The sequence below is a fragment of the Salmo trutta genome, chromosome 28 (assembly GCF_901001165.1).
Source record: "Salmo trutta chromosome 28, fSalTru1.1, whole genome shotgun sequence".
NCBI lineage: Eukaryota > Metazoa > Chordata > Actinopteri > Salmoniformes > Salmonidae > Salmo > Salmo trutta.
In genome coordinates, this window is record NC_042984.1 from 17126583 (window position 1) to 17152892 (window position 26310).

At 41.5% G+C, this 26310-nt stretch overlaps 1 protein-coding gene across 3 annotated transcripts in view; it reads left to right on the forward strand.

Moving 5' to 3' along the window:
- Window positions 1-1160: 1160 nt before the first annotated feature.
- Window positions 1161-26310, forward strand: part of LOC115165641 (complement receptor type 1) — a 54563-nt gene continuing 29413 nt past the window's right edge. For 2 of the 3 annotated variants that reach the window (XM_029718895.1, XM_029718896.1), the window contains exons 1-12: window positions 1162-1241; window positions 2970-3055; window positions 3231-3419; window positions 3626-3725; window positions 4022-4095; window positions 4198-4380; window positions 5052-5225; window positions 10179-10367; window positions 10574-10673; window positions 10959-11032; window positions 11135-11317; window positions 11989-12162. In XM_029718895.1, coding sequence (XP_029574755.1) covers window positions 2980-3055; window positions 3231-3419; window positions 3626-3725; window positions 4022-4095; window positions 4198-4380; window positions 5052-5225; window positions 10179-10367; window positions 10574-10673; window positions 10959-11032; window positions 11135-11317; window positions 11989-12162 — 1516 coding nt within the window. In that variant the 5' untranslated portion in view covers window positions 1162-1241; window positions 2970-2979. Of the gene's footprint in view, window positions 1242-2969; window positions 3056-3230; window positions 3420-3625; window positions 3726-4021; window positions 4096-4197; window positions 4381-5051; window positions 5226-10178; window positions 10368-10573; window positions 10674-10958; window positions 11033-11134; window positions 11318-11988; window positions 12163-26310 lie in introns of all 3 variants that reach the window. The other variant, XM_029718897.1, reaches the window with a different exon arrangement.

Below are 26310 nucleotides of genomic sequence, written 5' to 3' on the forward strand. Positions count from 1 at the left end.
TGCCTTACAACCTGGAATTAAAATAGATTTTTTGGGGGGTTTGTGTCATTTGATTTACACCACATGCCTACCACTTTGAAGATACAAAATAGTTTTTTACTATGAAACAAACAAGAAATAAGACAAAAAAAATGAAATAAAACCCAGAAAACTTGAGCGTGCATAACTATTCACCCCCCCCCCAAAGTCAATACTTTGTAGAGCCACCTTTTGCCGCAATTACAGCTGCAAGTCTCTTGGGATATGTCTCTATAAGCTTGGCACATCTAGCCACTGGGATTTTTGCCCATTCTTCAAGGCAAAACTGCTCCAGCTTCTTCAAGTTGGATGGGTCCTGCTAGTGTACAGCAAATTTTAAGTCATAGCACAGATTCTCAATTGGATTGAGGTCTGGGCTTTGACTAGGCCATTCCAAGACATTTAAATGTTTCCCCTTTAAACCACTCAAGTGTTGCTTTAGCAGTATGCTTAGGGTCATTGTCCTGCTGGAAGGTGAACCTCCGTCCCAGGCTCAAATCTCTGGAAGACTGAAACAGGTTTCCCTCAAGAATTTCCCTGTATTTAGCGCCATCCATCATTCCTTCAATTCCGACCAGTTTCCCAGTCCCTGCCGATTAAAAATATTCCCATAGCATGATGCTGCCACCACCATGCTTCACTGTGGGGATGGTGTTCTCAGGGCGATGCGAGGTGTTGGGTTTGTGCCAAACATAGTGTTTTCCTTGATGGCCAAAACGCTCAATTCTCATCTGACCAGAGTACCTTCTTCCGTATGTTTGGGGAGTCTCCCACTGCCCTGACAATCACTTCTATTTGTGTTTTTATGTGCTATGCCTTTTTGTGCCAACTGCCCTTCCTCCCCAAATCGAAATGGGCACCAGCATCTCAGTGCAAGAGGCGTCACTGTAGTCCCTGGTTTAAATCCAGGCTGCAATACATCCGGCCGCGATTAGGAGTCCCCTAGGGCGATGCACAATTGGCCCAGCGTCGTCCGGATTTGGCCATCGTTGTAAATAAGAATTAGTTCTTAACTGACTTGCCTAGTTAAATAAAGGTTACATTTTGAAAAATTATAAAAAAATAAATTGCTTGCTTACTGTCCCTTTATTAAGGACACGGCCCCTTGCCCTACCTGAAAGGGAGGAGCACTGCCCTCAAACACAGGTGTAACACCAACGTCATGTTGCTAGCCAGGCAGACATAGTTTCTAGGTGAAGCCTACAGACCATTTGAACAATAAGGTAAGATTTCTTCCAAATAACGCTGATAATTATTGTAAATTATTCTAGAAAGTGCCATATACGCAAACACGGTAGCTAGACGATCCAGCTACAATTCTAGTTAGCTAGGTGGTCCTACTCCATTCATAGACGCTAACTACCTTTATTGTTTTTTTGATTAAGGTGTCTTCAAAGACAGTACAGTATGTGGTATCTTCTTCCCAGGGGCATTTTCTTAAGAGCCCAGATGCTCGATGTGATCGTTTGCGGTACCATTTTTAAAACATAAGGAACGTAGTTATCCAACGTAGGCATTTCATATGATTCTTTACATACATCTACGACAGTCTCTTTAGTATTATATGTTACTTTTCTTATGGTATGTATTCATTTGTGAACGTCCATCATCCGTTTCGTACAATATGTTACTCATTTGCAAGTGGTACAGTATTTTTTGCGAAACATATGTTATGAATTCCCATTTGTTGTGGCTAACGTTATTTGGGTGGTTAAGTAGTTGCGAAGCTGCTAAAGTTGTCCATGATGAGATTCGAACACGCAACACGCTTGCCTTACGTTACCTGTCTAATGTAACCATACCTATCGTAGCATATCATACTAATTTGAGTGTCCTTGACTATACTATGTTACGTCTAGTCTATGAGACCAGTCTGAACTATCTTTCATGTCAGCTAGAAATAATAAAAAGGTTAAATTACAACACACGTAATAGGGTCAGAGTTCCCACACGACCATATCTCCCATTTTACAGCATGTGTTTACAAAAGAGGCTAATTAGCGCTCTATCATTCTCCTAACGCCTGTGTTGTAACTGAAAAAAATGCTGTCGGCTGCAAATGTGATAAAGCCAGTGTATATTTTGCATTTGTGATATGAACGTAAAGGACTCGTTATCGCAGTTTAGAATCTATTCAGTATTTGGCTGTTTTGAAAATAACATGCAAGGTCCTTGGCTATTTCACCATTTTACAACCGTTAGATGGTTCCTTATCCTGCGAACATGTCTATGGACCAGGAGAAACTGTAATTCATGGTACAATTGTATTTAAACCACCATTACAAATTCTAGCAACTGCTAGCAAAAATCAATAGATCATGAGGAAAATGTCAATCACCTAAAATCAACTTTCTGAATTTGGTTTGATGTAACTTTTTAAAGGTGATTTGGCCAAAACACATCATACTCACATGCCCCCCATCACTTCCATTGATTTAAGTTAGCTGAAGTTTGTAATGGCTGTATAAAGAACTAAACCATGGATTAGTTTCTCCTGGCCCATAGACTACTTTCAGGGTGAGGAATCATCTAACATCAAGCTTTAAGGAATAACTGTAGGCTCCTTATGAGTACATTCTTGGGCTAGCTAGGCAAACCTTATTGTGAGTGACATGTGTATTTCCTTGTCAACAGTGTGATTAAGGCAAGTGGATATTTAGCTAGCCGATCAAACGCTACAATTTACAATGGAGTTGGGTGGACTGAAACTCCGACGTCACATTAATCATGCGTGCTATTATTTAGGTGCCGAAAAATGTCGTTTTTGATAACTTAATTTTGTGACGCCAGCGCTCCTATCGGCACACTAGTCGCTGCTCAGCTCCATCATAAATCGTTGAGTTTAGTCGGCTAGTGGATATTGCGAGAAGTTGATCCGCTTAGGTGGGCATCTGGCAAAACGTTACAGTACCGAACAAGCAAACCAGGAAATTGTGTTCTGCTTGTTACAGAAAAGACGGCATGCAGCCCTCTAACGTCTGTTGGTCCTTGACGATATGGATGGTCCAGCTGGCCTTGATTGTTCTCACTGTTCAAGGTGGGATCATATCTGTATAGAATCAGAATCCTATTTCTTTTCATCTCTCTTTCTACAGATGGTAGTTTGCCGCTTAAACTACTACAGTTTATGGGTTGAATTGAAGGTGTTGTCTCCTGTATTTGTTCACCTTGGTCATTAACATTGAACTCCATTTTGTCTCCACCTCGTTCAGCTGAAAACTGCACCAAACCCATAGGAGGGCCAAACATGGTTTTGTCAGATGCCTTCATCACTCAAGAGACATTTGTAGATGGTGCAAAAGTCACTTTTCAGTGTGCAATTGGATATGCCAGTACAGGAGGGTCTCCATCAGTCACCTGTACTGCTGGCATGTGGAGTGACGTGAAACTGACATGCGGAAGTAATATAATTGTCTATTTATTTTTGTGCTGAAAAGTTGTTCCATATTCTTGTAAATATTTCCCGTTTTTACTTACCCACTTGAAACTTGATATTCATTGCCCATCCTTAAATCTAATTGAAATTCGGACCTGTTTTGTGCTAACATTCAACTCATTCTCACTGTCGTTTTGAAAGTCTGACTGGTTTTCTCTATGGTTGTTTCAGGGAAGTCGTGTGGCTCCCCAGGAGAAGTGATGAACGGCAGGTTTAATCTCTCTGAGGGGGTCTTGTTTGGAGACAAGGCAGTTGCTACCTGTGACACTGGGTCAGTGCTTTCTTGAGTCTTATATATTTTTTTTAATTACATCTATAATTTGAATTAACATGTCAACATTTTCACAAAGCTGTCCATTTGTTGGCCTAATTTAGTGATTTTTCCAAATGGGCCTTAATCAAACTTCCCCTCCCTAAAAGCTAAACAAAAAGTATTTAAATTTTAGGCGTATTATCTGTCATTACTTATCTTGATCAGAGCTGTGAACAGTCCTGTTGTAACTCTTACTATCCTGAAAGCAAAGTTCTAAAAACTGTCTCGTATTGTCTAATCTTTCTATATTTCAGCTATATGCTTGTGGGCAGCGGTGTAAGGACCTGTATGGATGGAGGCTGGGATGGCAGAGTTCCTGTTTGTGAAGGTTGGTAATCTGAAGGAGCATGTCAAGTGAAAATAACATTAACAGTTCTGTGCTTGTTCCTGACTCAACTCTTCATAACTGCTGTTGTGCTCTAATCTGCAGTGGTGAAGTGTGGAAAGCCCCCAAACATTGTCAACGGTGGGCCTGCTGTCCCACCTGAAGATACGTATGACTATGGAAGTGTAGTGCAATATGACTGTGAGAAGGATTACACTCTGGTTGGAACTAAATCCATAACCTGCCGTGAGAATGGAGAATTCCAGCCAGCTCCACCTGAGTGTAAAAGTATGTTGAAAGCTTTCCTTTTTTCCCCGTTTATAAGTATGATTGTTAACAAAACAATAATGAACTGCTTACACCAGGGGTGTCAAACTCATTCCATGGAGGGCCTAGTGTCTACTGGTTTCTCCTTTCAATTAAGACGAGCAGATGAGGGGGAGTTCCTTACTAACTCCTGACCTTAATTCATCAATCAAGTACAAGGGAGGAGGAAGAACCCGCAGACATTCAGCCCCCCATGGAATGACTTTGACACATGTTGCTTACACTGATTAAAATCTATTTGGGCTTCCACGTTTTCCCTCCACCACACAATCCTGATCAAGTTCCAGATGACCTCTGAAAGATAAATGTGTAAATATCACAGTATCTAGCTTAATAAAATCAAACATTATCACAGATGTGCATGAGACAGTCTAAGCAAGCAATCTAAAGCATGTTTAATGTGTAGGCCTATTCTAAAAACCATGATGCAACATTGAGCTCAGGAAGTGGGTTTCAATAGAATCTACCATATTTATTTGATAGATAATGATTAGTTGCATTATTCATAAATGGGTGATTATACCAACATTGTTTATTGCTTCAAGTAGTCTAAAACTAATAAATAATATACTTTTGTTATGTTGTTTACCTCAAAACAGCAGTGAATGACATCTCTTTGTTTACGTCTGCAGTGGTCTCATGTCCTGCTCCTGTTGTTGAGAATGGCGTTCGGATTGATGGCCGTCCCCCCTACACATACAAGTCTTTTGTGACGTATAGATGTAACGCTGGATATGAGATGGAGGGACAAGCCAGTCTGACCTGTGAAATAGAAGGCTGGTCAGCTCCTTACCCAACATGCAAAGGTAAGACTAATTTCAGTGTTTGTTATTTAACACACTTTAGCCTAATATTTTAGCTCAGATAATTTGGTGTTTATGACCAGAATACCAATGTGTCAGCAAACTGTCTTTTTTAATGGAATTGACCTCTACTCATATAAACACATTGATGTGTTTTTGATAAGAAAAGATGGTACATGTGTTAATGTTCATGCTAATTGTTATTTTTCTCCATATGCATGCCTGTGCATAGCAACCTCTGGTATTTATTTTCCCTTTTTACACTTTTTGTGATGGACTAGCTATTGGGTTCAACACCATTCTACTCCTCGGACCACATTGGCTGATTAAAGCATTTAAGAGATCACAACAGTAGTGTTATGACAGACCGGACAAGAATAATTAGTGGCCTAATTACAGTTGAAGTTGGAAGTTTACGTACACTTAGGTTGGAGTCATTAAAATGTGTTTTTCAACCACTCCACAAATGTCTTGTTAACAAACTATAGTTTTGGCCAGTTGGTTAGGACATCTACTTTTGTGCATGGCACAATTTTTCCAACAATTGTTTACAGACAGATTATTTCACTTATAATTCACTGTATCACAATTCCAGTGGGTCAGAACTTTACATACACTAAGTTGACTGTGCCTTTAAACAGCTTGGAAAATTCCAGAAAATTGTGTCATGGCATTAGAAGCTTCTGATAGGCTAATTGACATCATTTGAGTCAATTGGGGGTGTACCTGTGAATGTATTTCAAGGCCTACCTTCAAACTCAGTGCCTCTTTGCTTGACATCATGGGAAAATCAAAAGAAATCAGCCAAGACCTCAGAAGAAAAACAATTGTAGACCTCCACAAGTCTGGTTCATCCTTGGGAGCAATTTCCAAACGCCTGAAGGTACCACGTTCATCTGTACAAACAATAGTACGCAAGTATAAACACCATGAGACCACGCAGCCGTCATACCGCTCAGGAAGGAGATGCCTTCTGTCTCCTATAGATGAATGTACTTTGGTGCAAAAAGTGCAAATCAATCCCAGAACGACAGCAAATGTCCTTGTGACGATGCCGGAGGAAACGGGTACAAAAGTATCTATATCCACAGTAAAACGAGTCCTATACTGACATAACCTGAAAGGCCGCTTAGAAAGAAGAAGCCACTGCTCCAAAACCGCCATAAAAAAAAGCCAGATTACGGTTTGCAACTGCACATGGGGACAAAGATCGTACTTTTTGGAGAAATGTCCTCTGGTCTGATGAAACAAAAGTAGAACTGTTTGGCTATAATGACCATCGTTATGTTTGGAGGAAAAAGGGGGAGGCTTACAAGCTGAAGAACACCATCCCAACCGTGAAGCATGGGGGTGGCAGCATCATGGTGTGGGGGTGCTTGCTGCAGGAGGGACTGGTGAACTTCACAAAATAGATGGCATCATGAGGAGGAAAAGTATGTGGATATATTGAAGCAACATCTCAAGACATCAGTCAGGAAGTCAAAGCTTGGTCGCAAATGGGTTTTTCAAATGGACAATAACCCCAAGCATACTTCCACAGTTGTGGCAAAATGGCTTAAGGACAACAAAGTCAAGGTATTGGAATGACCATCACAAAGCCCTGACCTCAATCCCATAGAAAATTTGTGGGCAGAACTGAAAAAGCGTGTGCGAGCAAGGAGGCCTACAAACCTGACTTGGTTATACCAGTTCTGTCAGGAGGAATGAGCCAAAATTCACCCAATTTATTGTGGGAAGCTTGTGGAAGACTACCTGACTCATTTGACCCAAGTTAAATAATTTTAAAGGCAATGCTACCAAATACTAATTGAGTGTATATAAACTTTTGACCCACTGTGAATGTGATGAAATAAATAATATCTGAAATACATCATTCTCTTTACTATTATTCTGACACTTCACGTTCTTAAAATAAAGTGGTGATCCTAACACGGAATCCAATCCGGCTGCACGCGTGCACCATCGTGCATAAATGTATTTTGCCCCCCCCCCCGCACCAAACGCGATCATGACACGCAGGTTAAAATATATCAAAATAAACTCTGAACCAATTATATTAATTTGGGGACAGGTCGAAAAGCATTAAATATTTATGGCAATTTAGATGGCTAGCTTGCACTTGCTAGCAAATTTGTCCTGGGATATAAACAATTTGTTATTTTACCTGAAATGCACAAGGTCCTCTACTCTGCCAATTAATCCACATATAAAACGGTCAACCGAATTGTTTCTAGTCATCTCTCCTCCTTCCAGGCTTTTTCTTCCTTTGACTTTATATTGCTATGGGCAACTATCATAAATTCAGTGCATTACCGCCGCTGACCTCGTTCGTCTTTCAGTCACCCATGTGGGTATAACCAATGAGGAGATGGCACGTGCCATCTGCTTCTATAAACCAATGCAGAGATGGGAGATGCAGGATTTGCAGAGCGATCTGCGTCACAAATAGAACTGACTTCTATTTTAGCCCTTGGCAACGCAGATGCTCGTTGGTGCACACGACCAGTGTGGGTATAATAATTGAATAACATAGATTTCTAAATTTATTTTGCACACGACATGAGCGGTGTAGTCAGCCTGTAAGACAGGGCATTTTTACTCTGATTTAAATGTCAGAAATTGTGAAAAACTTAGTTTTTAAATGTATTTGGCTAAGGTGTATGTAAACTTCTGACTTCAACTGTATATGTAATGTCTTTATAGCCCTTCTGACTACAACAAAGCTCACTACTACTGCGGCTAATACAAAGATGTCCACAGTAAGAGCATTTTGATACGGATTGGCACAATCCTATTATTTTTATATATATATATATATATAGATAGATAGATATCATAAACAAATCACTTACTTTGTTTATTTGGTACCACCCAGTCACGAAAAAAGATCGCTCCTATAGGTAGTGAGTGACGTGGCTTGCTATATTAAGCAGGCATCGAGGCATTCGGTTACTGTTTGATTGAACATTTAGAATGGGTAAAACGAGTGACCAACGCGACTGAGCGTGGTATGATCGTCAGTGCCAGGTGTGCCGGATCCAGTATCTAAGAAACAGTAGCCGGGCTTCTCACACTAGGCTTTTCACGCACAACTGTGTCTAGGGTTTATCAAGAATGGTGCTACGTGCAAAAAAAACATCCAGTCAGCGGCAGTCATGTGGGCGAAAACAGCTTGCTGATGAGGGAGGTTGAAGGAGAATGGCAAGAATCTTGCAAGCTAACAGGCAGGCAACAAGCTAATAATGACAGTACAACAGTGGTATGTAGAACGGCATTTCAGACAGACACAACTCATCGGTCACGGATGGGCTATTGCAGCAGGCGACCACACCAGGTCCAACTCCTATCAGCTAAAAACAACAAGAGGAGGCACGTGATCACCAACACTGGACAATCGAGGAGTGGAAAAACATTTGCTGGAACATGACAGTTTGTTCAGTTTACTTGAGTGGCTTGTGCAGTCCCCAGACCTCAACCCATTAGAGCATCTTTGGGATGAAATTTAACAGGCTGTTTGCAGCATGAACGTACCGCCGTCCAATCTGCAGAAACTGCGCGATGCCGTCGCATCATCATGGACCAACATCCCTATGGAATGTTTCTGACACTTTGTATAATGCCCCGAATAATTCAGGCTATTCTGGAGTCAAAGGGGGGTCTGACCTGGTACTAATGGGAGTACCTAATAAACTGATCTTTCCATGACTGACCAGGTTAATCCAGGTGAAAGCTATGATCCTTTATTGATTTCACCTGTTAAATCCACTTCAGTGTAGATGAATGGGAGGAGAACGGTTAAAGAAGGATTTTTAAGCATTGAGACAGATTCTGTATGTGTGCCATTCAGATGGTGAAAGGGCAAGGCAAAATATTTGTGCCTTTTTGAATGGGGTGTATTTGAGTGTTAAGAACTGCAACAGTACTGTGTTTTCACACTCAACAGTTTTTTTTATTATTTATTTTACCTTTATTTAACTAGGCAAGTCGGTTAAGAACAAATTCTTATTTTCAATGATGGCCTAGGACCAGTGGGTTTTGTGTGTGTAATGGTCCACCACCCAAAGGACAACCAGCCAACTTGACACAACTGTGGGAAGCATTGGAGTCAATATGGACCAGCATCCCTGTGGAACGCTTTCAACATGTAGAATCTATGCTGATGGTAAAAGGGGGTGCGACTCAATGTTTTGTACACTCGGTGTACTGTATATAGCCTAGCAATGGCTTTGCTTCTGACCCCTCATGTTCTTCTCCATAGCATTACCTAGCCTACCTGGAGAAGGCAAGTAGAAAAGCTGCCATTGCACGTTGGCGAGTAATATTGACGGTAATCTTTGGACAATAAATTAGACGAGGTACGATTACGAATATCCTACCAACGGGACATCATTTCCTATGTTCCTATATCCTATGTTTCACGGAATCGTGGCTGAATGACGACATGGATATTCAGCTAGCGTGATATACGCTGCACCGGCAGGATAGAACAGCACACTCCGGTAAGACGAGGGGGGACGGTCTGTGCATATTTGTAAACAACAGCTGGTGCAGGAAATCTAAGGAAGTCTCTAGATTTTGCTCGCCTGAAGAGGAGTATATTGTGATAAATTGAAGGCCACACTACTTGCTTAGGTGGGCATCTGGCAAAACGTTAGACCAAGCAAACCAGGAAATTCTGTGCTGCTTGTTACAGAAAAGACGTCATGCAGCCCTCTAACGTCTGTTGGGCCTTGACGATATGGATGGTCCAGCTGGCCTTGATTGTTCTCACTGTTCAAGGTGGGGTCATATCTGTATAGAATCAGAATCCTATTTCTTTGCATCTCTCTCTTTCTACAGATGGTAGTTTGCCGCTTAAACTACTACAGTTTATGGGTTGACTTGAAGGTGTTGTCTCCTGTATTTGTTCACCTTGGTCATTAACATTGAACTCCATTTTGTCTCCTCCTCTTTCAGCTGAAAACTGCACCAAACCCATAGGAGGGCCAAACATGGTTTTGTCAGATGCCTTCATCACTCAAGAGACATTTGTAGATGGCGCAAACGTCACTTTTCAGTGTGCAATTGGATATGCCCGTACAGGAGGGTCTCCATCAGTCACCTGTACTGCTGGCATGTGGAGTGAAGTGAAACTGACATGCGGAAGTAATATAATTGTCTATTTATTTTTGTGCTGAAAAGTTGTTCCATATTCTTGTAAATATTTCCCGTTTTTACTTACCCACTTGAAACTTGATATTCATTGCCCATCCTTAAATCTAATTGAAATTCGGACCTGTTTTGTGCTAACATTCAACTCATTCTCACTGTCATTTTGAAAGTTTGACTGGTTTTCTCTATGGTTGTTTCAGGGAAGTCGTGTGGCTCCCCAGGAGAAGTGATGAACGGCAGGTTTAATCTCTCTGAGGGGGTCTTGTTTGGAGACAAGGCAGTTGCTACCTGTGACACTGGGTCAGTGCTTTCTTGAGTCTTAGATGTAATTAAAAAAATTGAATTAACATGTCAACATTTTCACAAAGCTGTCCATTTGTTGGCCTAATTTAGTGATTTTTCCAAATGGGCCTTAATCAAACTTCCCCTCCCTAAAAGCTAAACAAAAAGTATTTCAATTTTAGGCGTATTATCTGTCATTACTTATCTTGATCAGAGCTGTGAACAGTCCTGTTGTAACTCTTACTATCCTGAAAGCAAAGTTCTAAAAACTGTCTCGTATTGTCTAATCTTTCTATATTTCAGCTATATGCTTGTGGGCAGCGGTGTAAGGACCTGTATGGATGGAGGCTGGGATGGCAGAGTTCCTGTTTGTGAAGGTTGGTAATCTGAAGGAGCATGTCAAGTGAAAATAACATTAACAGTTCTGTGCTTGTTCCTGACTCAACTCTTCATAACTGCTGTTGTGCTCTAATCTGCAGTGGTGAAGTGTGGAAAGCCCCCAAACATTGTCAACGGTGGGCCTGCTGTCCCACCTGAAGATACGTATAACTATGGAAGTGTAGTGCAATATGACTGTGAGAAGGATTACACTCTGGTTGGAACTAAATCCATAACCTGCCGTGAGAATGGAGAATTCCAGCCAGCTCCACCTGAGTGTAAAAGTATGTTGAAAGCTTTCCTTTTTTCCCCGTTTATAAGTATGATTGTTAACAAAACAATAATGAACTGCTTACACCAGGGGTGTCAAACTCATTCCATGGAGGGCCTAGTGTCTACTGGTTTCTCCTTTCAATTAAGACGAGCAGATGAGGGGGAGTTCCTTACTAACTCCTGACCTTAATTCATCAATCAAGTACAAGGGAGGAGGAAGAACCCGCAGACATTCAGCCCCCCATGGAATGACTTTGACACATGTTGCTTACACTGATTAAAATCTATTTGGGCTTCCACGTTTTCCCTCCACCACACAATCCTGATCAAGTTCCAGATGACCTCTGAAAGATAAATGTGTAAATATCACAGTATCTAGCTTAATAAAATCAAACATTATCACAGATGTGCATGAGACAGTCTAAGCAAGCAATCTAAAGCATGTTTAATGTGTAGGCCTATTCTAAAAACCATGATGCAACATTGAGCTCAGGAAGTGGGTTTCAATAGAATCTACCATATTTATTTGATAGATAATGATTAGTTGCATTATTCATAAATGGGTGATTATACCAACATTGTTTATTGCTTCAAGTAGTCTAAAACTAATAAATAATATACTTTTGTTATGTTGTTTACCTCAAAACAGCAGCGAATGACATCTCTTTGTTTACGTCTGCAGTGGTCTCATGTCCTGCTCATGTTGTTGAGAATGGCGTTCAGATTGATGGCCGTCCCCCCTACACGTACAAGTCTTTTGTGACGTATAGATGTAACGCTGGATATGAGATGGAGGGACAAGCCAGTCTGACCTGTGAAATAGAAGGCTGGTCAGCTCCTTACCCAACATGCAAAGGTAAGACTAATTTCAGTGTTTGTTATTTAACACACTTTAGCCTAATATTTTAGCTCAGATAATTTGGTGTTTATGACCAGAATACCAATGTGTCAGCAAACTGTCTTTTTTAATGGAATTGACCTCTACTCATATAAACACATTGATGTGTTTTTGATAAGAAAAGATGGTACATGTGTTACTGTTCATGCTTAATTGTTATTTTTTTTCCATATGCATGCCTGTGCATAGCAACCTCTGGTATTTATTTTCCCTTTTTGTGATGGACTAGCTATTGGGTTCAACACCATTCTACTCCTCGGACCACACTGGCTGATTAAAGCATTTAAGAGATCACAACAGTAAAGTGTTATGACAGACCGGACAAGAATAATTAGTGGCCTAATTACAGTTGAAGTTGGAAGCTTACATACACTTAGGTTGGAGTCATTAAAACGTGTTTTTCAACCACTCCAAAAATGTCTTGTTAATCTTACATCTAGACGTTCCGCTAGCGGAACACCGCTCCAATATCCAATGATAGGGCGTGGCGCGAAATACAAACTCCTCGAAAATCTGAAAACGTCCATTTTTCAAACATATGATAATTTTACACCATTTTAAAGACAACTCTCGTTAATCTAACCACACTGTCCGATTTCAAAAAGGCTTTACAGCGAAAGCAAAACATTAGATTATGTCAGCAGAGTACCCAGCCAGAAATAATCAGACACCCATTTTTTCAAGCTAGGATATAATGTCACAAAAACCACAGCTAAATGCAGCACTAACCTTTGATGATCTTCATCAGATGACACTCCTAGAACATTATGTTATACAATACATGCATGTTTTGTTCAATCAAGTTCATATTTATATCAAAAAACAGCTTTTTCCATTAGCATGTGACGTTCAGAACTAGAATTCCCACCGAACACTTCCGGTGAATTTACTAAATTACTCACGATAAACGTTCACAAAAAACATAATTATTTAAAGAATTATAGATACAGAACTCCTTTCTGCAATTGTGGTGTCCGATTTTAAAATAGCTTTTCGGTGAAAGCACATTTTGCAATATTCTGAGTAGATAGCCCGGCCATCACAGGCTAGCTATTTTGACACCCACCAAGTTTGGTACTCACCAAACTCAGATTTACTATTAGAAAAATTGGATTACCTTTGCTGTTCTTCGTCAGAATGCACTCCCAGGACTTCTACTTCAACAACAAATGTTGGTTTGGTTCCAAATAATCCATAGTTATATCCAAATAGCGGCGTTTTGTTCGTGCGTTCCGAAGGGTAACGAAGGGTGACGCGCCGGCGCGTTTCGTGACAAAAAATTTCAAAATATTCCATTACCGTACTTCGAAGCATGTCAAACGCTGTTTAAAATCAATTTTTATGCGATTTTTCTCGTAAAATAGCGATAATATTCCGACCGGGAGTCGTTGTTTTCGTTCAAAGACTGAAAATGTAAAATGGACTCTTCACATGCATGCGCACGCCCGTCTCATTGTTCTCAGATCGACCACTATCCAAATGCGCTACTGTTTTTCAGCCAGTAACTGCAGAGTCATCATTCAACGTTCTGGCACCTTCTGAGAGCCTATGGGAGCCTTAGAAAGTGTCACATTACTGCAGAGATCCTCTGTTTTGGATAGAGATGACAAAGAAGGCCAAGAAATGGTCAGACAGGGTACTTCCTGTACAGAATCTTCTCAGGTTTTGGCCTGCCATTTGAGTTCTGTTATACTCAGACACCATTCAAACAGTTTCAGACACTTTGGAGTGTTTTCTGTCCAAAGCTACTAATTATATGCATATTCTCGTTTCTGGGCAGGAGTAATAACCAGATTAAATCGGGTACGTGTTTTTTATCCGGCCGTGAAAATACTGCCCTCTATCCATAACAAGTTAACAAACTATAGTTTTGACCAGTTGGTTAGGACATCTACTTTGTGTGGCACAATTTTTCCAACAATTGTTTACAGACAGATTATTTCACTGTATCACAATTCCAGTGGGTCAGAACTTTACATGCACTAAGTTGACTGTGCCTTTAAACAGCTTGGAAAATTCCAGAAAATTGTGTCATGGCTTTAGAAGCTTCTGATAGGCTAATTGACATAATTTGAGTCAATTGGAGGTGTACCTGTGGATGTATTTCAAGGCCTACCTTCAAACTCAGTGCCTCTTTGCTTGACATCATGGGAAAATCAAAAGAAATCAGCCAAGACCTCAGAAGAAAAACAATTGTAGACCTCCACAAGTCTGGTTCATCCTTGGGAGCAATTTCCAAACGCCTGAAGGTACCACGTTCATCTGTACAAACAATAGTACACAAGTATAAACACCATGACACCACGCAGCCGTCATACCGCTCAGGAAGGAGACGCCTTCTGTCTCCTATAGATGAATGTACTTTGGTGCAAAAAGTGCAAATCAATCCCAGAACAACAGCAAAGGTCCTTGTGAAGATGCCGGAGGAAACGGGTACAAAAGTATCTATATCCACAGTAAAACGAGTCCTATACTGACATAACCTGAAAGGCCGCTTAGAAAGGAAGAAGCCACTGCTCCAAAACCGCCATTTAAAAAAAGCCAGATTACGGTTTGCAACTGCACATGGGGACAAAGATCGTACTTTTTGGAGAAATGTCCTCTGGTCTAATGAAACAAAAATAGAACTGTTTGGCTATAATGACCATCGTTATGTTTGGAGGAAAAAGGGTGACGCTTGCAAGCTGAAGAACACCATCCCAACCGTGAAGCACAGGGGTGGCAGCATCATGGTGTTGGGGTGCTTGCTGCAGGAGGGACTGGTGAACTTCACAAAATAGATGGCATCATGAGGAGGAAAAGTATGTGGATATATTGAAGCAACATCTCAAGACATCAGTCAGGAAGTTAAAGCTTGGTCGCAAATGGGTTTTTCAAATGGACAATAACCCCAAGCATACTTCCAAAGTTGTGGCAAAATGGCTTAAGGACAACAAAGTCAAGGTATTGGAATGACCATCACAAAGCCCTGACCTCAATCCCATAGAAAATTTGTAGGCAGAACTGAAAAGGTGTGTGTGCGAGCAAGGAGGCCTACAAACCTGACTTGGTTATACCAGTTCTGTCAGGAGGAATGAGCCAAAATTCACCCAATTTATTGTGGGAAGCTTGTGGAAGGCTACCTGACTCGTTTGACCCAAGTTAAACAATGTAAAGGCAATGCTACCAAATACTAATTGAGTGTATATAAACTTTTGACCCACTGGGAATGTGATGAAAGAAATAATATCTGAAATGCATCATTCTCTGTACTATTATTCTGACACTTCACATTCTTAAAATAAAGTGGTGATCCTAACTGACCTAACACGGAATCTAATCGGGCTGCACACGTGCACCATCGTGCATAAATGTATTTTGCCCCCCACACCCACACCAAACGCAATCACAACACGCAGGTTAAAATATATCAAAATAAACTCTGAACCAATTATATTCATTTGGGGACAGGTCGAAAAGCATTAAATATTTATGGCAATTTAGATGGCTAGCTTGCACTTGCTAGCTAATTTGTCCTATTTAGCTAGCTTGCTGTTGCTAGCTAATTTGTCTTTGGATATAAACATTTAGTTATTTTACCTGAAATGCACAAGGTCCTCTACTCCGCCAAGGTACCGAGATGAGATCCTACAGCTCAGCGTTCAACACCATAGTACTCTCAAAGCTCATCACTAAACTAAGGAACCTGGGAATAAACACCTCCCTCTGCAACTGGATCCTGGACTTCCTGACGGGCTGCCCCCAGGTGGTGAGGGTAGGTAGCAACACATCTGCCAAGCTGATCCTCTCAACACTGAAGCTCCCCAGGGGTGCGTACTCAGGCCCCTCCTGTACTCCCTGTTCACCCACGACTGCATGGCCAGATATGACTCCAACACCATCATTAAGTTTGCAGACGACACAACAGTGGTAGGCCTGATCACCGACAACGACGAGACAGCCTATAGGGAGGAGGTCAGAGACCTGGCCGGGTGGTGCGAGAATAACAACCTATCCCTCAACGTAACCAAGACTAAGGAGATGATTGTGGACTACAGTAAAAGGAGCACCGGGCACGCCCCCATTCTCTTCGTCGGGGCTGTAGTGGAGCAGGATGAGAGCTTCAAGTTCCTTGGTGTCCATGTCAACAACAAACTAAAATGGTCCAACCACACCAAGACAGTCGTGAAGAGGGCACGACAAAGCCTATTCCCCCTCAAGAAACAAAAAATACTTGGTGTGGGTCCTCAGATCCTCAAGGTTCTACAACTGCAACATCCAGAGCATCCTGACTGGTTGCATCACTGCCTGGTACGGCAATTGCTCGGCTTCTGACCGCAAGGCACTACAGAGGGTAGTGCGTACGGCCCAGTACATCACTGGGGCAAAGCTGCCTGCCATCCATAACCTCGACACCAGGCGGTGTCAGAGGAAGGCCCTAAAAATTGTCAAAGACCCCAGCCACAGACTTTTCTCTCTACTACCGCATGGCAAGCGGTACTGGAGTGCCAAGTCTAGGACAAAAAGGCTTCGCAACAGTTTTTACCCCCAAGCCTTAAGACTCCTGAAAAGGTAATCAAACGTTTACCTGGACTATTTGCATTGTGTGCCCCCCCAACCCCTCTTTACGCTGCTGCTACTCTCTGTTTATCATATATGCATAGTCACTTTTTTTTTTGAATATTTTATTTTTGCATTTTCCAATTAAGAACATTCAAAACAAAAGTGAAAATATGTTAGACAACAAAGGACAAAGTGACGGTAACAGACGAGCGTAATAAAAAATTAAAATTATATATACGGGCATACATAATACATAAAAAACATACATGATACATAAATCATAATAAAATAAATAAAAATAATAATAATGAGACATTGATTCATATGGTCACCTGCTGTAAGCTACATATTATACATTACGTGTGAAACATTATATAAGAATTATATAGAGATTCAATCAATGTGATGTGAGGGGAGATTCTCCATATAGTCAATAAAAGGTTGCCAAATTCTGTAAAATGTCTAACTTATTCCTCAAGCAGTAAGTGATTTTCTCCAGTGGGATACAACTATTAACTTCCGATAGCCACATTGCAACTGGCAGGAGGGAATCCGATTTCCATTTCAAGGCAATACATTTCTTGGCAATCGCTAGCAATATTTCTGTTAGCTTTATAGTATGACTTTGCCTAAGATTGGTGTTAGTATAGTTACCCAGTAGGCAGACCTCCGGGTCTAAATGCAACCCCGTGGATTGAGGATATGGTATCGCATACCCCCTGCCAGAAACCATGTAGTTTTGAACACTGCCAAGTGGAATGGAGGAATGTTCCTTCATCTGAGCCACATCTAAAACAGGGAGGAGATATCAGGGTTGAACTTGTGCAGTCTAGATGGGGTGATATAGAGCTGATGGAGGAAATTAAACTGGATCAGTCTGTATCTGGAGTTCAATGTGGATGTAACACCATCCCTGCATAGGTCACTCCATAGGCCCTCATCAAGATCAATACCCAGATCTTTTTCCCATCTAAGTCGGGGTTTATCTAGCTCAGGCAGTGTTAGTACTGACATTAGAGCATCGTAAACACGGGAAATGGTCTTGAGTAGTGGTTGGTCTGCATGGCAGAGTTGTTCAATAGGTGACCTCTTAGGTAGGTTCCATTGTCCCTTGAGAGTCACCCTAATAAAGTATCGTAGTTGTAGGTAGCTAAAGAAGTCCCTGTTAGACAAGTGGTATTTCTGTTTCAGCTGTTCAAAAGACATAAGAACTCCCTCTTCATAAGTGTTCCAGGAGAGTGATCCCCTTATCAGACCATGGTCTAAAGTTACTATTCTGGAAAAACATAGGGATCAATCTATTGTTCCATAAAGGGGTTTTAGGGGAGAGAAATCCCCCTCGTCCGAGCAGTTTATGCCAGGACAGAATGAATGATTTTAAAGGGTTGTCTGTCCTGGTTTTTATAGATTTTCTGTCCCATTTGTAAAACAATTCTGCCCCCGTGTCATCATTCATCTCAAGCTTTTCAATGTTCAACCATGAGGGGGAGGGACCATTGTCAAACCTCTGAGCCAGAAACCTAGACTGTGCAGCCCAGTAGTACATTCTAAAATTGGGGAGGTTTAAGCCCCCTTGACCGTAATCCAGGGTCAGTTTGTCCAGGCTAACCCTCGGGGTTTTGCCATGCCAGATAAACCGTCTGGTCAGCTTGTCGAGAGGAAAAGAATGCTGCGGGCACAGGGATAGGGAGAGATTGAAACAAATATAGAAATCTGGGCAGGATATTCATTTTAATCACATTGATTCTACCCAGTAGGGTGAGAGGCAAGTCCATCCACCTACACAGGTCACCCTCCACCTTTTGCAACAAGCCGGCCAGATTGAGTTTAGAGGTTGTTCAGGTTACCATCCACCATTATGCCCAAATATGTGAAGCCCAGAGGCGACCATCGAAAAGGAAACTTGTGCTTGATGGTATGATGGTCAAAGACAGACAGCGGTAAGATTTCGCTTTTATCGAAGTTAACCTTATATCCAGAGAAAGAACTATAACACTGTAGTAGGATCTGCAAGTGAGAGAGGGAGTGTTCTGGGTTTGTTAGAAATAAGATAAGGTCGTCCGCAAAGAGTGATAGTTTATGGGTATGGGGCCCACCTCAAAGCCATGTATGTCAGGGCACGATCTAATAGCCTCAGCCAACGGTTTGATGGCGAGGGCAAAGAGGTGGGGGCTAATTGGGCAACCTTGTCTGTTCCCCCTATAGAGAGGGAAAGAGGAGGAAGTAATCCCATTGGTAGCAATCCTAGCTTTAGGAGATTTGTAGAGTGATTTTTATCAAATTTACAAACACGGTACCTAAACCAAACTTTTCCAAGACGCGAAAGAGGTATGGCCATTCAACCCTATCAAAGGCCTTTTCAGCGTTGAGGGAGACTGAGACACTAGGTATTTTGTTTTTGTTAGCAAAGTGAATTATATCAAAGAACCTTCTGAGATTATTGGAGGACAGTCTATTAATTATGAAGCCAGTCTGATCTGGGTTGACCAGCAGGGGAAGACATGACTCCAGTCTCTTAGATAGCATCTTGGTGACCAGTTTACAATCTGTGTTAAGGAGAGAGATTGGTGACCAGTTTACAATCTGTGTTAAGGAGAGAGATTGGTGACCAGTTTACAATCTGTGTTAAGGAGAGAGATTGGTGACCAGTTTACAATCTGTGTTAAGGAGAGCGATTGGTGACCAGTTTACAATCTGTGTTAAGGAGAGCGATTGGTGACCAGTTTACAATCTGTGTTAAGGAGAGCGATTGGTGACCAGTTTACAATCTGTGTTAAGGAGAGAGATTGGTGACCAGTTTACAATCTGTGTTAAGGAGAGAGATTGGTGACCAGTTTACAATCTGTGTTAAGGAGAGAGATTGGTGACCAGTTTACAATCTGTGTTAAGGAGAGAGATTGGTCTATAGGAGGCGCACTTTAGCGGGTTTTTCCCTTTCTTGTGGATTACAGTAATCACTGCTTGAGAGAAAGACTCTGGAAAGCAGTTGTCTTCCCCGGCTTTTTTAAGTACCTCCATGAGGTAGGGGACCAACAGCTCCCTAAATTCTTTATAGAACTCTGGAGGGAAGCCATCCTCCCCAGGAGATTTATTAGAAGGTAAGGATTTAATGGCTTCCACCAATTCAGGAACAGAGAAGTTTTCACTCAGGCGCTCTCTGTCTTCCTCTGACAGGCATGGGAGGTTGAGAGAGGAGAGAAAGGAGTCGATCTCCGACAGATCATCGCTTGATTGGGAAGTGTAGAGGTCTTCATAGTATTTCTTAAAGGTATTATTAATTTCGGTAGGGTCGAAAGATATCTCATTAGTAAGAGTTTCTATAGCATTAATTGTCCTCTTACTTTCCTCTGCTTTCAGTTGCCATGCCAGTACTTTGTGAGCTTTCTCTCCAAGCTCGTAATAACGCTGTTTTGATTTAGTGATGGCCCTCTCAGCTTTGTGTTCAGAATTATTATATTTCAGTTTTTTTATTTACCAAAAGCCTATATAGATCTTTAGACGGGCCTCTTTGGTAGGTTTTCTCCAGCTCAGAGATTTCAGATTCAAGGACATTCAGTTCCGCACCGTGTTTTCTCTTCAACCCTTTAGTATAGGAAATGATCTGTCCCCTCAGATAGGCTTTCAATGTGTCCCAAAGAATGAAACTGTCAGGAGCGGAGGGTTTGTTTGTCAAAGTAAAAATATTGATCTGCTCTTTGATAAATGCACAAAATTCAGGTTGCTTTAGGAGTGTAGGATTTAGTCTCCATCTATATGCTCCATTTACCTTGTTAAGAATGGAGATTGCTTAGCGACCATTCTCCTCTGGTATTATCAATCTGGGGAGACACTCGATATCTAACACTCTATGAAACAGTTGGGTCGATAGTAAAAAGTTACCTATGCGTGTGTGTGTCTTGTGTGGGTGTGAATAAAAAGAGTAGTCCCTATCCTGTGGGTGCAACTGTCTCCAGATGTCTAGTAAATTAAGATCTTTCATGAATGACATGGTGAGCTTGGCGGCTTTGGTAAGAAGGGAGGGTTTATCAGAGGACCTATCAAGGACTGTATCTAAACAAAAATTTAGATCTCCTCCAACCAGTAGCCATCCTGGTGGTGCTTGAGCGACCTGAAGGAAGACATTCTGTATAAACATATGGTCATCGAAGTTAGGAGCATAAATATTCAACAGGGTCCAAGACTCTGAAAACATATGCCCCTGCACCAAAACAAACCTGCCCGAGGGATCAGAGATGGTGTTGTTGACGCAGAAGGGGATGTGTCTACTTATCAAAATTGCAGTTCCTCTTGCTTTCGAGTTAAAAGAGGACACAAAAACTTGTCCTACCCATTCCCTCTTCAATTTCTATTGTTCACTGGCTGTAAGATGTGTTTCTTGTAGAAACACAATGTCAGCCTTTAATTTCTTAAGGTATGTATAGACTCTTTTCCTTTTAATCGGGCTGTTAAGGCCTTTTACGTTGAATGTGACATATTTTAGTGGATTAAGCATAGGTTGGGTTTGAAATATGTAACCGAATGGAAATCTCTCATATGGAAATAGTCAGGAAATGTTTCAACTTTGGTTTGAACACAGAAGTGACCTATGTGTCTCTTTAGGAAGGAAACAACAATAAACATGGGAAAAAAAGGGGACAAAAAATCCCACCCACCCCGATTGTCAGACTAAAACAACAATCCCAACAATCAAACATGAATACACTTGTAGAGATACGTTGCTGCTCGCTTTCCACCTTACTATTACTAGCTAAACCTTGGCGTAAACTAAAACCTGCGAGCTCTCTAAATTGAAAACAAACGTTGTGAATAGACATTTATGGCTGAATAATTACTGCCCACGGCAAGGGCTGCTTGAGTCTCTTTTCGGGAGAGGAGAAACATAAATGGGGGGGGAGCGGTGGGCCTAAACCCACTTATTGCTTCGCCCAGTGGATATTGACTAAACCAAAATATAGTCTCCTGTAAATGTAATAGAACTCACCCCGGGGAAAAACGGTTAGTTGAAAATGTACAAATCAATTATAGCGACCGGATAGCGGGGTAAACGGATCCGATATCAGCAGTTCAGTCCAGATAAGAGAAAACAAACAGATTGGACCTTATCCCCCAGAGAGACCGTTTTTCAGTCGCGGTTCGGTTCTTTGAGAAAAGTGAACACTTCTCCCGGTGTGTTGAAGATATGGCATCGGCCTTTGTACTGAACTTTCATCCGCGCAGGGTGGATGAGGTAGCCGGTGATGTTCTTCTCCTTCAGTGCTTTGGCGGCAGGTCTGAACTGCTTGCGACGTCTGGCGAGATCGGCACTCATATCCGGGAAAAGGCTGACCCTCTTGCCATCGATGGTGATGTCCCCTTTGGCTCTTGCGAGTTGCAGTATCTTCTCTCTGTCTTGGAAACGGAGGAACCTGACCAGAACGGCACGTGGGGGCTCCTCTGGCCGGGGTTTCGGCGCTGATGTTCTGTGGGCGCGTTCGATTTCCAGCGGCTTGGTGAAGTTGATTATGCCTAGGACATCCGGGATCCATTGAGTGAAGAAGCGGACCGGGTCACGGCCCTCGCTGTCCTCTTTCAATCCCACCACACGGATATTACTGCGTCTGCTCTGGTTCTCCATCTGGTCTACTTTGTTTTTGAGGTAGGCATTATCCTTCTGCAGTTTTATCAGAACCTGGTCATGTCGAGCGACGGTGTCCTCAACTGTGCTAATGCGCATCTCGGCCTCAGTCGTTCTCAGAAGGAGATCATTCATGGAGGATTTCAGGTCGTCGATGGAAGAATGGAGTTCAGCCGATTTTCTTGTCAATTTTCATAGAAAGACCTTTGTTACCATCCTGAATTTCCCGGAGGAGAGTAGCCAGCATGTCTTGCGAGGCTGCCGAGAGCAATAGTCTGGAACTGTCTGAGAAATGAGGGCTAATGCTAAACTTGCTAGCTGTGGCGTTATCGTTGTCTTGGGATTCAACGACGTTTTGGTCGTCCTTCTTGCCTCTCGGTCGGAGGTCCATGGCTCTTTGGGAAGGTAAGTATTTGACAATTTATCAGCCGATGTTAGAATATTGTTTCAACGTTGTTATTTAGGTAATAATAGGATACATTTGAAGAGCTCGGTTTGTCAACGTCTGTTCAGCTCCGCGGCATCACGTGTCTCATGCATAGTCACTTTAACTATACATTCATGTACATACTACCTCAATTGGGCCGACCAACCAGTGCTCCCGCACATTGGCTAACCGGGATATCTGCATTGTGTCCCGCCACCCGCCAACCCCTCTTTTACGCTACTGCTACTCTCTGTTCATCATATATGCATAGTCACTTTAACCATACCTACATGTACATACTACCTCAATCAGCCTGACTAACCGGTGTCTGTATATAGCCTTGCTACTGTCATTTTTAAATGTCTTTTTACTGTTTTGTTTCTTTACTTACCTACACACACCTTTTTTTTCGCACTATTGGTTAGAGCCTGTAAGTAAGCATTTCACTAAGGTCTACACCTGTTGTATTCGGCGCACGTGACAAACTTTGATTTGATCAGAGAGTGCCTGTTGTACAGCTGAATGACCTTCACATATTTGTTTTAGTGTTTGAATGAGATATTATGCCAACACTTTGTCACCTAACACCTTAACTCATTGTATTAGCCTAACCTTTGATCCTTTGTGGTAATAGTGTGAGGCTAATGTCTGAGGCTTTTGAATGACCTTAACACCAAGTTAATGTCATAGTCTCTGGCTGAGGTGAAGAATCATCATTGGTTCTGTGAGGTATATTCAGCCTAGTATGCTCACTAAATTCCCCTAGTTATTTGTCTAAACTTCCATTGACACTTGAATTATACATTCAAATGGAATCTGGACGGCATCTAGTGGTAGTTTATGGTGGCTTTTCTCCATCAGACTGTCCTTCGCCTGAAACAAAGGATTGATTGTGATCTGAATATATGTAACAATGTACCTGTCAAGTGGTCATGGAGAAAAACATAACCCATATCAAATGCATGAAGTAATCCTCACTCTGTCCTCACAAATGGCTGACTCCTATCTTGAACTATGTGAGCTCATGGCCTCTAACACGGAAATAAAGTGTTGGATGTGTTGAAATGTTGAAACTAGTATGCCACTAACACCACCTCATTCTTTCACTACTTTATTTGTTTTATGCAACATCCGTATGCTGTATTAGTCATTGTTAAATCTGTGTGTGTACTCTATCACTTTTTTTGTAACAGATCGTGTACCTGACGCCACTCATACAACCCCAGACCCCAATAGTAAGCGATCACCCAGTTGACATCCATATTTTTCTTGTAGCTATATGAAATTCTCTTTGATTTCAAGCCGTATTTAGGTGATTTCAGCTTCACTGCAAATTCATGTCACCTTCCTTCTGTGTCTGTTTATTTACAGACAATGCTGGGAAAACAGTAGGCAGTGTTGTAGGTGTACTTGGTAAGTTTCAGCAGATTCTTTTAATGTTATAAAAATGTTTTTTTCTTTTTTTATGACGAGCTATGTGGATAACAATTTCATTCAAGGAAGAGACTATAGTCTATTACAGTCCAACATTAGAGGTCCCAGACGTGCTCAATGGGGTTGAGATCCGGGCTCTTTGCTGGCTGTGGCTGACATTCCTGTCTTGCAGGAAATCATGCACAGAATGAGCAGTATAGCTGGTGGGTACTGGCCCAACGCTCGTAACTGCTAGGCTACTTGCCGGGGAAGTCGTTCATGTGGTGGGCATTGGGCAAAGCTGGTCGTTTTGTGAGGGGCTTGGCCACCCGGTCATCTAGAAATACAGTCATGATTACAAGAGTTTTGGGTTACAGCTCTCGGTGGCTACTCTGGAAATGTGGCCACTAAACTCAGACGGGGTTTATGAGCATACAACATTTTGATTTAATTTGAGATAATAAGGAAAGATGGGTGATTTGAGAATGAATTAGCAGAATAATGCAAACTGTTTTTATTTGGAATGGTGTGTATGATGACCTCTTGAACCTTGAACTGAAACATAATGATCTCCAACTTGGCTTCAAGCTGACATGTTGTGGCAGCTGTTCAGTGATGATGTGTCAACAGATTTATCCAGTTTGTGTTTCACAGGTCCATGTTGGTTTTGTCAAAAAAATTGCTGGGCAGATGGTTATTATCAGTGTATAAAGAAATGTATTTTTGGGAGATGTCTAACTTTGTATTTTTGGGGTGTTTTCTTTTTCAGTGCCAAGTCTTCTACTTTACCTCAATCTCATCCTGCTTCATTGAGAAGGAAGGAGTCACAGTAAAATGGCTGCTGTGATGTCCCCTGAATCTGCCACCCTCCCAAACACTGGGAATGGTTCATATGCTTTAAAAGGAATCTCTATTACACAATGATTAGAAACCTTCCGATGAAGAATGTACTGGTTCACTTCCATTTGGAAGCTTGTGCTTAAGGAGTGGCCTGACTTGATTACTTTTATGTTTCCAGTGTACTTCACAAATCACTCCTAGTCTGATCCTGATTTCTCATTGCAACATTCTCATGTTAAAATTCACCCGTATGTATGGTCGCTGCTTTTCTGGGTGAACTTGCCTCACAAAGCCAGTTTTGCCACCTCTGGGCGGGGGGGAAGAAATTGAAGGAAATCATATCTGTTAAGATAGACAAAACATTTGTAATTTAGTTGATGCTCTTATCCAGAGCAACTTACAGTAGTGAGTGCATACATTTTCATACAAGACCCACAGAATAAGTGATGCAGTTGGACAAGTCATACCACCAAAGGCCACCACTGGTTTGATAGACCAGGTTGCAGATGTTGAACCTATCCTATAGCTCATGAACATCTGGTTCAATGAGAATCAATGGGCTTTCACCAAGTTTCGCTCTAGTCATTGACAAGTCTTAATTGTGTTATTGTGACGTGAATCTGAAAAGCTTGGTTTTATTAGGATGACTTGGAACACCGGAGACAATGAATGAATGCTAAAGGAATTGATGCTTTATACTTATTTTGTAAAGTGTTAGTTATTTGAGGGATCAAGGACTCTTGCTCATGATCCAGCTTTGGAGTCTTTATCTTTAGATAAGCCAATAAAATATTTATTTTAAATGTAAATACGTTTTAATGAAAATGTTGCAAGAGTCTCTTCCAACAGGACCACTGAGTCATTGTGTTCTGTAGGCAGGAAACCTGCAGCTCTCTGTAATATCAGGTTCAGCTTAGTGCATTTTGAATGTTCAAAGTGCTGTGGATTCTTCACTATGCCTTATCAAGGGAAAATACCAAATATTCTGCAGTTGTACCCTTTTATTTTGTATTATCTTGGACATTTTCCACTGTCCTTTTTATTACATTGCCTGGTTGTCTCTTACAGGCTGTCCTGTTTTTTCTTTGTTAATGAAAGTAACAGATTGAATATGTTGTGTGAGATCTAATAACACTAGGGGTTGCTTCTTATGAAACCAGGTTCTTATTGAGTAGGGCAAGTTTAGAATGTTGCAAATAAAAGTATAATAAATATTGGAGTTCAGTGTCTATTGTATAGTCAATTTGAAATAGCTTTGTACCTTACTAAG